The sequence below is a fragment of the Oculina patagonica genome, chromosome 9, assembly GCF_052425735.1.
Source record: "Oculina patagonica isolate OP01 chromosome 9, crgOcupat, whole genome shotgun sequence".
Taxonomy (NCBI): Eukaryota; Metazoa; Cnidaria; class Anthozoa; order Scleractinia; family Oculinidae; genus Oculina; species Oculina patagonica.
Window position 1 is genome coordinate 29,036,022 of NC_135766.1, and position 15,825 is coordinate 29,051,846.

The 15,825-nt window shown below is 37.5% G+C and overlaps 3 protein-coding genes across 6 annotated transcripts in view; 2 read left to right on the top strand and 1 right to left on the bottom strand.

Moving 5' to 3' along the window:
• Nucleotides 1-15,825, bottom strand: part of LOC144664823 (C-type lectin domain family 4 member E-like) — a 197,681-nt gene that overhangs the window by 57,124 nt on the left and 124,732 nt on the right. The gene's annotated exons all lie outside the window — the stretch shown is intronic.
• LOC144664648 (uncharacterized) overlaps nt 1-15,825 on the top strand; it is a 29,809-nt gene that overhangs the window by 9,576 nt on the left and 4,408 nt on the right. For all 3 annotated transcript variants that reach the window (XM_078525816.1, XM_078525815.1, XM_078525817.1), the window contains exons 2-13: nt 473-615; nt 1,085-1,336; nt 1,417-1,581; nt 2,566-2,679; nt 3,472-3,597; nt 3,756-3,852; nt 4,138-4,230; nt 4,943-5,319; nt 5,437-5,604; nt 14,167-14,277; nt 14,611-14,730; nt 15,721-15,811. In XM_078525816.1, the coding sequence (XP_078381942.1) occupies nt 473-615; nt 1,085-1,336; nt 1,417-1,581; nt 2,566-2,679; nt 3,472-3,597; nt 3,756-3,852; nt 4,138-4,230; nt 4,943-5,319; nt 5,437-5,604; nt 14,167-14,277; nt 14,611-14,730; nt 15,721-15,811 (1,857 nt within the window). The remainder of the gene's footprint in view (nt 1-472; nt 616-1,084; nt 1,337-1,416; nt 1,582-2,565; nt 2,680-3,471; nt 3,598-3,755; nt 3,853-4,137; nt 4,231-4,942; nt 5,320-5,436; nt 5,605-14,166; nt 14,278-14,610; nt 14,731-15,720; nt 15,812-15,825) is intronic.
• Nucleotides 7,828-13,051, top strand: LOC144664824 (uncharacterized). Of its 2 annotated transcripts, XM_078526049.1 has the most exons (4): nt 7,828-8,310; nt 11,054-11,145; nt 11,476-11,567; nt 12,790-13,051. In XM_078526049.1, exons 1-4 carry the CDS (start codon nt 8,150-8,152, stop codon nt 12,901-12,903), a joined length of 459 nt encoding a protein of 152 aa, XP_078382175.1. In that variant the 5' UTR covers nt 7,828-8,149; the 3' UTR covers nt 12,904-13,051. The 2 variants fall into 2 exon arrangements, 1 of the variants encoding a protein (XP_078382175.1); XR_013572853.1 differs by lacking the exon at nt 11,476-11,567 and having other exon boundaries at nt 7,831-8,310.

The following is a 15,825-nucleotide window of genomic DNA, read 5'->3' on the forward strand; positions in this document are numbered from 1 at the left end:
CTTTAGATATATTGAAGGGTTTCTGTACCACAACTCTCTATAAATTACCGGCAAATATTAATGGATTTGAAATGACCTATATTAAGAATGTCCATCAAGACACGATATTATAATGCTGGTGGAGATTGGATATACACTTAAAATCCGAACATTGACGTTGAAATGTCTGGAAGTGCCGAAAATTTAAATTGTCTAATTTATTCTAATGTAGTGGACGGTTACTCATTGGTCAGTTCTAACTGAATCATCGTTCGAGAAAACAAGAGTGTCAAGCGTGAACCGTTCGCAACTAGAAATAAATATCCAGCCTTTTACATTTGCTTGCAGCAAAAACTCCACCCTACCACCAGAGCACCAATAACCAAAGCCCTCCTCAACCAAGAAAATTCTTTATGCAAAACATCAATAACACATCTACTTGCATTTCGTACACAAATAATGTGATTTGTTGTTCATTTTTTGCTCCCAAAAGGTACTTCCCCGCTGCAAACTGGCATCTTTAACATGTCACTGACCGCGCAGGACGGGGGCTGCAGCAGTGGCTGCTCTCAACATTGTCGCCTGCCACGTTGTGGAAACGTTGTATTTCCATTTCCATTCAGTGGATCAGGAACGGTACGTACATAATAGTGTTAATACACCCATCTGTAATTGCAGTTAATACCCGGGAGAGGGAGTAAATAGTGAAGTCGTGCTGCTGAGTTATATCTTGCATCATCTCCCTAAAAAAAATGCATTTGTCCCTTTTAGTCGCGGTTGTTATGACAAAATATTCTTAGTCCAATTCTGAGTGAGATCCATTCCTTCTTGGTGTTCTGATTACAGTATATGTATTTGGATTAATTTGGTACGATCGTGTATGGTTTGATTCTATGTTTTTCTTTGGTCGTCAAATATACATCACTGGATGTTTTTGTCCTAGTCAAGCGTTCAACAAACTGTTGCAATTGGCAAACATTAAGAACCCAATACCCAAGCTCCACCCCTGCCAATACAGAAACCAGATAAATACAAACGTGGTAAAAATTCAACTATGTCAAATGAGAAATAGCAGCAAGAGAATCTTACTATCTTACTTTATTAGGTTCAGGTTCATGTAACATTGAGTCATGGTGAGCAGTTTTCACGTGTTCACTCGCCTGCTGCTTTGTGGGTCGAGTCAGTCAGTACACGTGGGTTCAAGGTGTGTGCACGTGAGTCAGGCATTGGAACAAATGGAACTGGAATAATCAACTGGATGGCTTTCCGAGATCAACCACAATTGACACGCGGAAGCGTTAGTTTTAATGGCATTTGGACAACAGAAACTAAATGCGAGAAAGTTACATTCTCTCAGGTAAGATGATTTGTTACAGGTATTCATCACGAAAATGTCTCTTGAATGTGACGCATTTTATTTCTATGAACACATTGCAGAGCTTTGGTGAAAGACCTTCTGTGTTTGTCTCAGCTAAGTACACACGTGACACAAAGCCTGATGACGCTATGTACGTCTGGCTGGAAAATGTAAAACCCGGAAGTTTCGAAGTGTGCCTCCGAGAGTTCTTGGCGTTTGACGGCAAACATCAAGATACTATTGTGGTGGGTACACGACTTGTAAAATTTCCGATCACTCAAGTTAAAATGTATTAACCGTTTCAAAGATATTGGTGAATGCTTTCAGCAACTGTTTCAAGTTATATACGGAATAATACTTTCGAATGATTAACAAGTATTGCATGAGCGCGTGTTGGATATGAGGTGGTAGATAGCCTTTGCTATGTCATATCCAACAAGCGCGAGTGGAATAATAGTTTTATTAAAAACGCCCAAGTAATTCAGCTTCCCATTTCGTTTACCCGTTACCTAGCAGTCCATAGTATATGAGCTCATAACCATGGCCTGTGAACTGTATCATGTCTCAGGAATTGCAATATACCTTAGCTGACAGCTATGTTTATCAGGCACTTCATGAGTTCATGCCGTTCCTTTGAAACAGTCTCCAAATCTCGTCATTCCGTGCCAACACTTTCAAAATAAACAATACTATTTTACATTGTACTCATCATCTGACTTCTCATTGGCTAAGAGCCTAAAGCTAATCAGTCTAGGAATTTGCGCGACCTTCAGTTAATTCACTAATCTGCAAGCAGATTATTGAATAATCTGTAGGTTTCGCACGCAATGCATGATTTCCGAGAACAAGGTCGAGTTCACTTGTGGTGAGTACATTAGTAGAATCCTGCACACAGCGAAAAAACAGTTGGCTTGCTGGTTCTCTTCCTATTGAGGAGATAAACATTCAGAAGCCGAACGACAATAACGAATAAGCACAAGTTTTGAAATCGTTCGTTGTATTTTTTTTAAATGTATGATAAAACAATTATTAGATTCGCTTTTTGTGATATCCGAAATAATCAAGGTCTCGGTAAGAATTATAACACTTACATCGACCTTGATTATTCCGAATATCACAAAACCCTCATTCATTAGTTGTTTAAAATTGCTTGTCAATAGAAATAATGGACCCTGGTCTGCCTGAAGTATATCTTTTTAATTTCATATTGCCTATTTTTTTCTTTCCAGGACTGGTTCGCATTCACCGGCAATGGGTCTGGGTTAAACTTTACAAGGACAGGGGAAGTGTACTTCCCCAACAGCGGCAGCCCCACGGCAGACAATAATTATGGATTCTGTCAAGTAAGTGACTTAATTGATAAGCTTCAATCACATCATCCCAAAACTGAAATGGAGGCCTTTCTGTTCAAATTAAGTTAAAAAATATATTCACCCAAATCATGTGGTTTTTTTTACTAGACAGTAGAATTCTGAAAACTGATTAGCACTAGGGGGTGGACTTGATCGTTATGCCTTTCATGTGTGCTTATATTCCGGAAGGCTTACATAACGAGAGCTTTTTTTTATAAAACTTAACCTTTTTAGTTTTCAATTCAAACGAAATACTGTGAATGACTATTACTTAATGTAGCTCTCTAAACATATCGGATAAAAACAAAAAAAGCCTTTGATTCTATAACAACGTGAACGTTGAAAACGTTTAACCTTTCTTAAGGAGATATTATTAAAATAAGCTAATTTGCTTATATTTGAGAGGGCCTAACACAGGCAGACAATCGTCTGTGTTTAAGGCCGCGTGTCGTAACCCTTCACGACACGCTATTTGATCTCATAGGTTCACTGTAAGTTGTAACGATTGTCCTCGGCTTGAGTCAACTGGTCGCGAGAAATGCCTCTTAAAATACTGAATTTTGCATCTTTTTATCCAAAAATTTGATCTACTGTAAGCCAGATAAATAAAGTTCACTTACCTTGGTGACGGCTAGTGAGGATTCAACGACCTCAAACCCCATAAAATCACAAAAGTTCACACAAACGATAATAGGTAATTGAACTTTATTTACTCAAACACAGAGGATTGTCTACCTGTGGGCCTATTTAAAAAATAAGTTCTTTTTTTTTTTTAATTTTCAGGAAGTTCAGTATAACACAACTTTTTATGAATCCCCGGCTGTGCTAATCTCTGTCGGTCATCAATATGACCGAAAAGTCAAAAGCCATGTTCTTCCAGATAATAACATAATAACAGCCTGGGTTGAGGTAAGGTTTCCGAATTTTTAAGTTCAACAGCTACATGACTCTTAATAGAAACGACTTTATTTAATTTATTTTGCACCTTGGATCTGCCACAGTTTAAGTAGAAAGTTTCAGAATTTCTTTTACTTCAATTAACAAAAAAGTTTTCATTTTCTTTACAGGAAGTTCGTCTGAAATCCATGCGAATATGCGTTAAAGATTTAACTGGAACAGGAAGTCAGCATGACCCCCTGACTGTCAGTTATGTTGTGATTGGAGGTTGGTAATAAACCTAATTGGAAATTTGGTATGTTGTCTTTCAATTAAACTGTTTCCAGAGTCGAAAGAAAAAAAATTTTCAGAGAGCGATTGTGTTATCTATGATGCGAAGGCGAAGTGATTTTATTTTATTTTGGCTTAGTAGCCAAACCTTGAGATGCTAAATTCACCGTCTAGTGCGGTGAATATATGCGTCATAGTCCGAGCTTCTCGACCAATCAGAATTGAATTCACCTCTGAAAATTATACTAAAAAATGATAATTGCCCTAATTTTCCATTTACAGACTTAAATCCATGCCTTGATGTAAAATGCCCATCATTTGGGGTGTGCAAGACTTTCAGTGCACATGAAGCTCGCTGTGTGTGTAACGAAGATTGTAAGTGAGCAGTTATCACAATATAGCTTATGGCATCTTAATTCTTAAAATTTTATGTGAATGTGAATTGCATACAATGTCTTGACAGTAAGCTTGTCCTTGTTTTGCTTGGCAACCTTTTTGGCGTTTGGAGCAACTTTTTGCGTTCCTACCAACCTTGAGCAATGTTTAAGCAAAATGTAGGTTTATCGACCATGACAAAATTCAACGATTTGCATAAAAAAAATAAATTTATGCGAATTTGTTGAATGTTTGTCAACATGTTGACAAAAAAACCTGTGACTTGTCAACGTGTTTGTTTTCGTTTCGTTTGCCCATATTTGCAAGCAACTCTTTAAGGCCAAGTTTTTAAAGCTTTTTTATTCCCCAATGTTAGCAATTATTGTGAAGAACGAAAAATAAAGCCTTTAACATGTTTAATTAACGTTTACTATAAAAATATCAATGAATTTATGTAGCCTCCTTTTGGATTTTGGGCAACTATTAGCAACATTTTAGTATTCCAAAGAGCAAAGTTTCAACTTTTTACGAGCACAATCGAGACAAGCCTATTTTTCAGTGATCAAATTCTTAACGGCCTTGTTAATATGTGGTAAATCTGAATCATGATTCTAATAAATATGACCGTGTTATAGCCGCAGGGCCGCTAAATAGCGCTATGTGTAAATGTCGAAGGTATGTAGTTATTTACAACTTTTCCGTTCAATAACAGGCTTTCCAATCGCGCATGGCCGTGTAAAGCTTCTCCGAGTTCCCAAATGGTCTGACTCAAGCTGCAAGACAGTGGTATTCCCACCATACCGGTTCTACCCGGATAAACAAGTTCATGTTCAAATAACACTGAATCACATGAACTTGAATGACTCGGTAACAGTTCACCACGCTATCACCTCGTGGACGGAAAAAGTGAATACGCGGAATTTTACAGTCTGCGCCATGCAATCTGGGAGGAATGAAAATAACTTTAATCCATTTGCGACTGTGGACTGGATGGCGTATCAAGGAGCAACGCCCGAAGTATTGACGGGAATAATCAGCATTAAAAAATGGTGGTCTGGAACAACCTGCGAAGATGTGTCGTTTCCAAAGGTAAGGTTAAATCTACTCTCATCTTAGAATCGCAACACACTTTTACAGCTTACTGCATGCAGTGTGGCAACCTTAAAAGCAGTTGTTTCATGATTATTTTCTCGTTGTTGATTGCAGGACAAGTTTAAGGAGGCTCCTGTAGTTCTGGTGACGTCAGAGCACCTTAGGACTGGTAAAGAGTATGACGCCGCGCTGATCTGGACAGAGGATGTAACCAAGGACTCATTTAAAGTCTGTCTCCGCGAATTGCAAAACTTCGATGGAAAACATGAAGATATTAATGTGGTATTTGATCAAATATTTCATTTATTTTTCAAAACGTTTTGGAACGAACAAAATGAACACATAGCCTCTGCTTAAAAATTTTTAATGAAACACCTTTCATTTGCATGCTAGCCTTATTATATTGCAGCTGTCTTAAGTAGTCATTTTGGTAGTCTGGGTATCCTGTGGTGACATAAATTATATTCGGTCAGCTGTGGATTAACGTTGTGAAGCTCTTTCCTCTTTGCATTTATCGTTGATAAATAAGTTTTTCTACGAACTGAGACTGAAGGTTAATTACGAGGTAATCAAATCATAAAGCCCTTTTGAACGTTATGTCGTTAGACCAAAGTAATTACTCTAGCAAATCACATACATACATACATACATACATACATACATACATACATACATACATACATACATACATACATACATACATACATACATACATACATACATACATACATACATACATACATACATACATACATACATACATACATACATATACACTGGAAAATTTGACCCATTTACAGACTTTATAAAATGTTTGTAAATCTCTAATTTACAGACTTCGTAGTTTTTCCTGTTAAAGACAAAATGTTTGTAAAATTATTTTACAGACATTTTATATGGTTTTTCGGTCTTGTATTTAAAAGAAAGTTAGTAAAATGTTAGTAAATTCTAGCAACAAGGATAAGACGTAAAGACTACAAATTTACAGACTTCATAAAATCTCACACAAATGTTTGTAAATCTTAATTTACAAAGATTTTACCGGGCTTAGTATCATCACATAAAATGTCTGTAAATGATAAGCTCTCAAAATAAGTAACAAAATCTCTGTAAATTTACCAAATGAATTTGTCTAAGCAAAACATCATAAAATCTCTGTAAATTTTCACATCTTCAAGTCTCCAAACCAGTAAAACAGAGCGAAAGAGAGAAAGAGATATTGAGAGGGATAAAGAGGGAAAAAAACTTAGAAGACTCGACTATTGCAGTCGGACCACATAATTTAATGTGCGTTTAATTAAGGGGGGATGCCCGTCCTTGAGGTCCCAGCTTGTTATTGCAAGAACTAAGAACGTAGTGCCGGCTGATTTACCTGTAAGTAGGGTAAAAGAGATTGGTTTTAAGAGTTATCCAGTCTGGTAGTCTCTTACAATGCACGGTTTAAAAGTAAGCCGGTAAATCAACATGCACTCTGACGTTTGAAACACGTACCGGAATCACGTAAGAAATGTTTATGAACTACACACAATATAAAATGACGCATGCAGGGCTTTATAAAATCTATATAAATTGACACAAATGGGGCTTCATAAAATGTCCATAAATTGGCACAAACGGGGCTTCATAAAATCTCCATAAATTGGCGCAAACGGGGCTTCATAAAATCTCTATAAATAAGGGGGCCATAAAATCTCCGTAAATTGGCACAAATGGGGCTTCATAAAATCTCCATAAATTGGCACAAACGGGGCTTCATAAAATCTCCATAAATTGGCACAAACGGGGCTTCATAAAATCTCTATAAATTGGCACAAACGGGGGCTTCATAAAATCTCCATAAATTGGCACAAATGGGGCTTCATAAAATCTCCATAAATTGGCACAAACGGGGCTTCATAAAATCTCCGTAAATTGGCACAAATGGGGCTTCATAAAATCTCCATAAATTGGCACAAACGGGGCTTCATAAAATCTCCATAAATTGGCACAAACGGGGCTTCATAAAATCTCCATAAATTGGCACAAACGGGGCTTCATAAAATCTCTATAAATTGACACAAACGGGGCTTCATAAAAAGTTCATAAAATGTCCATAAATTGACACAAACGGGGCTTTATAAAATGTCCGTAAAATGTCCATAAATTGACACAAACGGGGCTTCATAAAATGTCAATAAAATGTCCATAAATTGGCAGAGCCTTGGCACAAACGGGGCTTCATAAAATGTCTATAAATTGCCACAAACAGGGCTTCATAAAATGTCCATAAAATCACAGGCGTCCAAAACTCACGATTCGAGAAATCGATGGAAAAGAAAAATTATATAAGCGTATGAATGATTTATATGCGTATGGACGATTCATTTAAACGTGTGAATTATTTATGTAAGCGTATGTATGATTTATGTCTTTTTTTTTTGTCGTACCCTTCATTTTGTCGTAGGGCTCGTAGCCTTCATGGCTACGACACATGACGACAAAAACCTCAAGACTCCCCCCAAAAACAATTAAATTAATTAAATCAAAGAAAATTGAGTACATTTTCCCTATTTTACTGAAAAGAAGATAAAATTTTATTTCGACGAACGCTTTTGTTTTTCGTCCATACGCTTACGAACAAACGGACGGAGGACAATGAGAAGGCTCTGGGAACGAGACTTGACGATTGGACGGAGGAGGTCTGAGTACCAAACGGTCATGCGCAAACGCTTGAAGGGTTCTGGCGCTTGTTTTATAATCATGATAACGAACTTTTATTCGTTTACAAATGTTTATACATGAAGATTCGATGCTCGAGTCGCTTTTCTATTAGTTTAAAGCTCGCTTCATGACGGTTATCGGTATTTCTGACGATAATCTACTCCCGAAGGCTTCTTTTGCTCAGAGTCGAGTGAAATCGAGTGTCAGTGAGTGGAGTATTCCGCCATGTTTAAATTTCGCCATACTGGTTCAGTTTTGTAATGCTTGCTGCTTCGTGTGGACTTCAAGGTACGTTTATAAATGTAGGAAGTCTTGGTTTGTTAGATTATGTAGTAGATACTTGATGAGCTTTCTATTATAAATTATTTTAAGTGATGATGAAGTCTTCGTACATACCTTACGATTTTGTGAGTCCCTTTGAAAAGTTCGTGCACATGTATGAGGGAGATAAAATGTAAGGCTTACATGTAAGACTTTTTTATAAGGAAAATTGAAATTCAGTACGAAAATCTTTCCCTGTAGAAAGTATTATAGAAGATTTTATCCTTCTTTTTTTCGACATGAATCATAACAACCAGCCAGGGTACCTATGTTGCAATTTCTGAGATTTGATTTGATTGGTTTACATGCAATGGCATGTGAGCTTCTATACCATGCCATAGGAAATACAGCCAATCAGAATACAAGAAAGCCATTGTTTATTCGACGGTATTCAACCTAACCTTCCCATTGTGTGCCGCGATCTTAATCTCGACGAAATTTTGTAAGCGTATTTTCTATATGGCATGGTACATGTATAAAATAGTTACACAACACTTTCTAGTGGTATACTGTGGAAAATCCCACTTGTCACTTGTATTTTCTTCATATACACACTCGCCTAAAGGCTTGTGTGTATACCGCCAAAATACAAGTGGCTCGTGGGATATTCCATATTATTAAAAACTAGCAATGGTATATTGCAATAGCCGATTCCCTCTATAGCGCGCGCCTGCAGGGAATCACGGTAGTTGTATTCATCAAACCATGCGCGAGACTCAGCAACAATGCGCGTTGCTGAGTCTCGTGCATGGTTTGATGAATACAACTACCGTGATTCCCTGCAGGCGCGCGCTATAGAGGGAATCGGCTATTCCTGCGTTTTGATTGGTTAACAGGCTATAGTATATGAGCTCATAATACCATTGGCCACAAATTTGGCAGCGGATACGCGTCAACGAAAATAGCTAGGGAGCTCAAATATTGCAATTCTTTTGGCATTTTTAATAAAACAAAAGACTTCAGCTAGGAGCTAGGATTTGAGCCAGGACTCGAGCTCAGGACTGGTTAGCTTTTATTTGTTGTTTAGGTCACTACTACTATAAATAGTGTAAAGATTACAACATCATAACAACAAGGACTTTTTAATACAGTTTCACACTGTTCAAACACTAAAAAATAGTTCTGACTTGAGTCCCTAGCCCTGGCTGAGTCCTCAGAGCTCAAGTCCTGGCATTTACTGAAGTTTATCTCTTAAAATACACCTTTCTTCTTGCTTCAATTGTGTTTCGAAATCCAATTGTTGATTAGAAGTCATTCCACTAGCATGTGTTGAATATCAGTTGGCTACAACTAACTCATATTCAACAAGTACGAGTGGAACTGTTGTTTTATTCTAAACACCAAAAGAAATGAAATATTTGAGGTCCCGGCCGGGTTGTTCTCGTCAATGCATACACCCACCATATTTTGTGGTCCACAGTACATTGTATATGAGCTCATATTGAAAATTCTATTGCCTATTAACTAGTCAAAACTCAGAAATTGGAATATAGCATGGCTTGTTTTTAATAATAGCAGATACATATGTTCAGTTATCCCAATATTGTGTTTTTGTGCCAAGAAAAGAATACTGCTACCCCAGCTAGAGCTCAAACCTGGATTGCATGATCTGGGATTAAGTCAACCACACCTCCCCGTTTATTGCAATATCCGTCAAACATCAACTATAGGTTTTGTGCTGCATGTTACTAGGGAAAAATGTTACATGTATATTTCAGCATATCCTCTCTATATTTTTTAGATTAAATGTGCTGGTTTAATTGTTTTGTTCATATTACAATTACAGTTCCTTTATTTTTTTGCACCTTATTGTATTAGTAAAATAATTATTTATTATTTTAAGAGTCTTTGTTTTTACTCAAGCTACCAAATCAACCCTTATGTCCTGGTTCATTTTTTGATTTGTTTATATTATGGTAACTGCACATAAGATTGAGGCATTGTTTACACAGATGCGGTTTCTAATCAACAGGGATTTACATATGCATGACCTATCAAAAGCTATATGGCTTTAAACTGTTCACAGGAAACCAATCAAACCATTTTCCAAGTGTACAGTGTATAAGCAAGCAGTACACTCTGTGGTTTGCCATATTTACTTTTTAGGAGCCAGCCAATTTCACACCAAAACACAACGATCCTTTTTTTTAAATAGAGCGGTTTTGCTGTTACAGACCAATGAAACCATAATTTTTGAGAACACTTTCTCAGCATTTTCAAAACAATGCTGTTTCAACATCCCAGGGATGTTATTAAGGGCCGGCTGCCGGCTAAATTTACCAGCTGAAAGAGAACTTAAAATCGGCTGAAGTTTCACATGAAAACAAAGACTTGCAAATGGGTAAACTTGTAGAGCTCCCAAGGCCAGAAAAGCCAGCTGGGCTTGTTGATGATTAGTGTTTTCTTAGCTACATCCCTGCACCTGTCAGGGCTGTTTAAAGCAAAGGCGTACCCGTACCCAGTTCAAAGGCAGTATGGATACAAATGAGTGTGTGAACAGTGCCTTAGTGTCAGATACTTTATGTCATATTTATATTTTATTTGTAAATACTTAAATTTAAAAATGTTAATTACATTACAACTATCTTAGCTGTTGGTCTAATAATTATTGTCACCTACTCTGTTGGTGTAATTTTGCTTACTTGTTCTGTTTAGAACATTGGCCCTTTGTGTGCAGTTAACTAACAGTATTTTTTTCTGTTCACCACAGAAAAGGGCATGACCATGCACGTTTGCAACATGGCAAAGTGAAAAGAAATAAGGCATCAAGCTACATGTTCAGGAGGCCAAATTGTCTACTATGTACATATATATAAATGCTTGATTTGTTTTATTACCTTTGTATATTACCTTTACATGTACTGTCCTTGAATAGTGAATGAACATTGACAAAACATCACCAGTGAAGAAATTATTCAACATGACATGAGCGTGGGACAAATAAAAACTCTGAGTCCCCGACGGGAATCGAACCCATGGCCTCCCAGACACCGGTTGGGGGAGGCCATGGGTTCGATTCCTGTCGGGGACTCAGAGTTTTTCTTTGTCCCTCGCTCGTGTCATGTTGAATAATTTCTTAACTATTTATCACCGAGCTTGAAATTTACCATCTTTATTTTTTACCACCATCAGTATTTTTTGTAAACGTGTTGGCTAAAGATAGAACAGAGTCCAGCTTCATCACTGGCACAAACACCTACACTGGTTTAAAGTGTTGTTGTTATGTAAGTTAAAAAATATGCATTAACATACATACGAAGTTCTCAATTTTGATGCAACAGAGGTGACCAAACAAACTGTAGATGGTCATGGCTACTGAATGATGATGAGCTGTCATTTATATACATGTAAATAATATTTTATAGCCTGGACATAAGTAGAGTAGGGTAGGGAAATCGAAAAAGGTTCGAGATATCGGGAGTTCGAGTTATCGAGGGTAAAATTATTAAGAAATCGGCCTGGAGGGAAATCAGAAAAGGTTAGAGTTAGCGGGACGTTCGAGTTACTGAGGGTTCGAGTTATAGGGATTCAACTGTATTTAGTTATAATTTGTGTTACACAAAATGAATGTACAGTAATACCTTTTTTATTTTACAGTAATTGAATTAAATTCCTATACTTTTACCATACATGTATGTACTGCTGGTATGGTAACATACACTGTACATGTAACTATGAAAGAGGATAACTGTTGTTATAATGACAACCTGCTTCATGTACACAACAGTCCTTGAAAAAGTGTCCATGTTATGGAGGTGCCCATTACAGAGGTACAATTTGAAGAGTTCATATCAATTTTGCCTCTTTCAGTTGAGCTGTACCCTTTTGGGGAGGTGTTCATATTTTAAAGGTTTCTGTAAAAAAGAATTTGGACTGTAATAATTTAGGTCAATACAGTTGAACTTATGAGCACATCTATAATGCATACATCTCCCTATTACAGACTGTTCACATGGTCTTAAATAGACAAAAATACTTCACTCAGTCTCTACCTCTGCAAGACACACCTCTGTAACATGGATACTCCACCTTTTTCCTTTTGGTCTCTGGCTAACTGGTTATTACAGTACCACTCAAAAGTAAGTTACCACCCTCTCGCGAGACGAGATTCTCGTCTCGCGAAACGCTTGAAAAAACTGCAAGTTCACGGCTCTAACTTCTCTCGAGATTTTAATTACCCATTGTTAACCATACATGTAGAAGCAGCGAGCAAACATCGTCTAGTTGACATGTCGGCCATTCAAGCGAGTTCTTTTTCCCCCGAATATTGCTTGTATTCCAAAGCAAAAGTATTATTCAAAGATGTATGTTTTAAATCGAAATCAACATGAATTCTTTGCCATGTTACCATACCAGTGGCATTTAAACATGAACTGTTAAATTTTGTATTCAACTTTTAGAGTTGTTCATATTACAAATGCTTTTTTTTTCCTGTTGATTTTACAGAGAAAATGTCAACATTTTATTAAGATTTATTGCAATGAAGTATATCCTTTTTGTAGACATTTCCTGTACTTTTTAAGAACATTCTGTGTAGTTAATTTGTGTACATTTCACTGACATTTTATGCAATGATTTTACAGAGATTTTATTGAGATTATATGCTATATTTCACATACGCTTCTTGCTTTTCCATGTTGATTTTACAGGGAAAATGTGGACGTTTTACAGAGATTTATTGCAATAAAATGTATACATTTTATAGACATTGTGTGTACTTTTGTGATACATTTTATGTAGTTATTTTGTTCATATTTTACTGACATTTTATGCAATGACTTTCGTTCACTTTTTTCAGAGATTCTATTGAGATTTTGTAATTTCGCTTTTACAGAGATTTTATCCCCCACTTTTTTTACAGAGAAAACGTGGAGATTTTACGGTTAATTTACAGAGATTTATATATATGTCACAGAATCTCTGTAAATTTTGCACCAAATTTACAAGAAAAGTAGCAACATTTCATAGACATTTTATGAGATTTCAACGAAGAAAAAGTGCTGAAATCTACGGACTTTTTATGTAGTTTACAAAATCTCTGTAAGTGTGCACATTTACAGAGATTGCAATTTACAAGGAGAATGTAGACATTTTACTGAGATTTCACTAACTTTATTGAAGTCTGTAAATGGTTCAAATTTTACATACATACATACATACATACATACATACTTTATTTGATGAGTAGGTTGGGTAAAAAGGCAGCCAAAGGGCTGATGTGGACCTACTATACTAAAAATTAAGAATTACATTTATAAATTTAAAACTAGCACACTAACTAACACTAAGGGCACAGATAATCACGGGAACCAATGAAAACTTGTAGCAGATATATGTACCTAACACGATGCTTGTGGGAGGCGCGGTGGCCTAATGGTTAGCGCACTCGCCTCCGAGTCGAACGGCCCGGGTTCGAGGCCTGGCCGGGGCGCTGCGTTGTGTTCTTGGGCAAGACACTTTACTCTCACAGTGCCTCTCTCCACCCAGGTGTATAAATGGGTACCGGCGAATTTACTGCTGGGGGGTAACCCTGCGATGGACTAGCATCCCATCCAGGGGGGGGAGTAGCAATACTCCTAGTCGCCTTATGCTACGGAAACCGGGATAAGCTCCGGCTGTATGGGCCACTAGGCTCGAAGCAGACTTTTCCTTACCTTACCTTAACACGATGCGTGGGAAACGTATGTAAGTTCTGATTGGTTGAAAAAGTGGCGCGAGATTTTTAAACCAATCCGAAAGCATGGCAACACTTAACCAAAGCAGTAAAGAATACAATCAGGTAATAACTACTCTATCATTGCCATTCCCGCATTTTATTTGCAGAACTGGATGGCCTTTGCTAAACTACACAAGCTACTATTCACTGAACATGGCTCTGTGAAGTTTCCAAACACAAACCCACCAACAGATGAAAACAACAACGCTTACTGTGAGGTAAAGTTACAGATCTTCGGATAACAAGGAATTCGAACTTCTAGATACAGAAACATTTATATTTGAATTATTCCTGTCAATTGTACGATCATGTAGTAAATGATTTGCGATTAACGAGGAAAACGGTTCGGACGACTGAACTAAAACTGCAGTAAACAGTTGAGCAGTAAATACTTGAGCTCCTCGCGGAGTTCTAGCCTTTTCCCCGGGGTGTTGGCGGAAGGTCGGAGGGTTTAAATAGAAGGACGAAGGGCTATTAGATAGGCGGCTGGGAGCTAAAAAGAGGACTTGTGGTGTAATAGAGTATTCATAGTAGTTTGCTTTATTTTATAGTTTGTTCAGTTTACACGAAGTTATAACATAACACCATCAGTCCTGATATCAGCCAATCACAGCACAAACGCCAGCGGAAACTTGGCACCAGTTCACAACGGTATTACCACGTGGATCGAGGTAAATTACCTTATAACGCAACATTGAAAACTGATTATTAAAAGTGATCACGGTCGACTAAAAAATTAAAACTCAAAAAACTAAGTAAAACGACGATTAAAAGCACAGTTGTCTTGTTTGTTTCTGATTACAAAACAAATGATTAACGTTAATTTTTCGATGCTGTACGGTTTTATTTTGGTCCAGTATTACATGTATATTAGCCGGTGCAAAGACGTCCACTATTTCCATTGTTGCAGGCATAGCAGGCTATATTATCTGCTCCTTGAAGTGAAATCGGCTTTTCTATAAGTCTGGCCTCAGTGAGGTTTTTATTTGAGTACCAATTTATCAATTATCTTGCAGTTATGGCAGGCGCAGTAGACTTATGGTTAGCGCCGGACTCCGGAACTGACGTTCCGTGTTCGAGACCTGGCCTGAGTCACTGTGTTGTGTTTTTGGGCAAGACACTTTACCTACTCTCATAGTGCCTCCCTCCACCCAGGTGTATAAATGGGTACCCCCGAAATAATGCTACTATTTGATACCCAGCGATGGACTATCATCCCATCCTGGGGGAAGAAGAAATATTCCTAGCTGCTTAATGCTATCGAAACCGGAATAAGCTCCGGCAGTGTGTGCCACTTGGCTCGAGGTTTCTCAATTGAACTTTCTCAATTGAACTGAGAAAAGCTGTTTGCATGTTTTGTTCCCTTCAAACAGTATCTGGATTTTGGACGCTAAGAGTGATAAGTCAACTGACCTTTTTGGTCGTCTTTCACTTCCAATATTTCCAATGGCCAAATTGCATAAAACGTGAATTTAATTGTTCAACGTCGGACGAAAGGGGGAACGGGGAGGGCCTTTCTATCCAGTGCAAACTAATTTATCTGTGTAGTAATAAAACGAAAATCTTAGGGGGCATCCACCTCCCCCTCACTTGTACCACGGTTAGGATATGAATTTGATTGTACGTCCAAACGTTTAGAAGGTATGGCGTTTAATTTGCAGAATATGAACGCCTCTGGATTTAGAGCCTGTGTTAAAGAGTTGTACGAGACCAGATATGACCCTGTGTCAGTGAATTATGCGATCCTTACAGGTTAGTATATACTA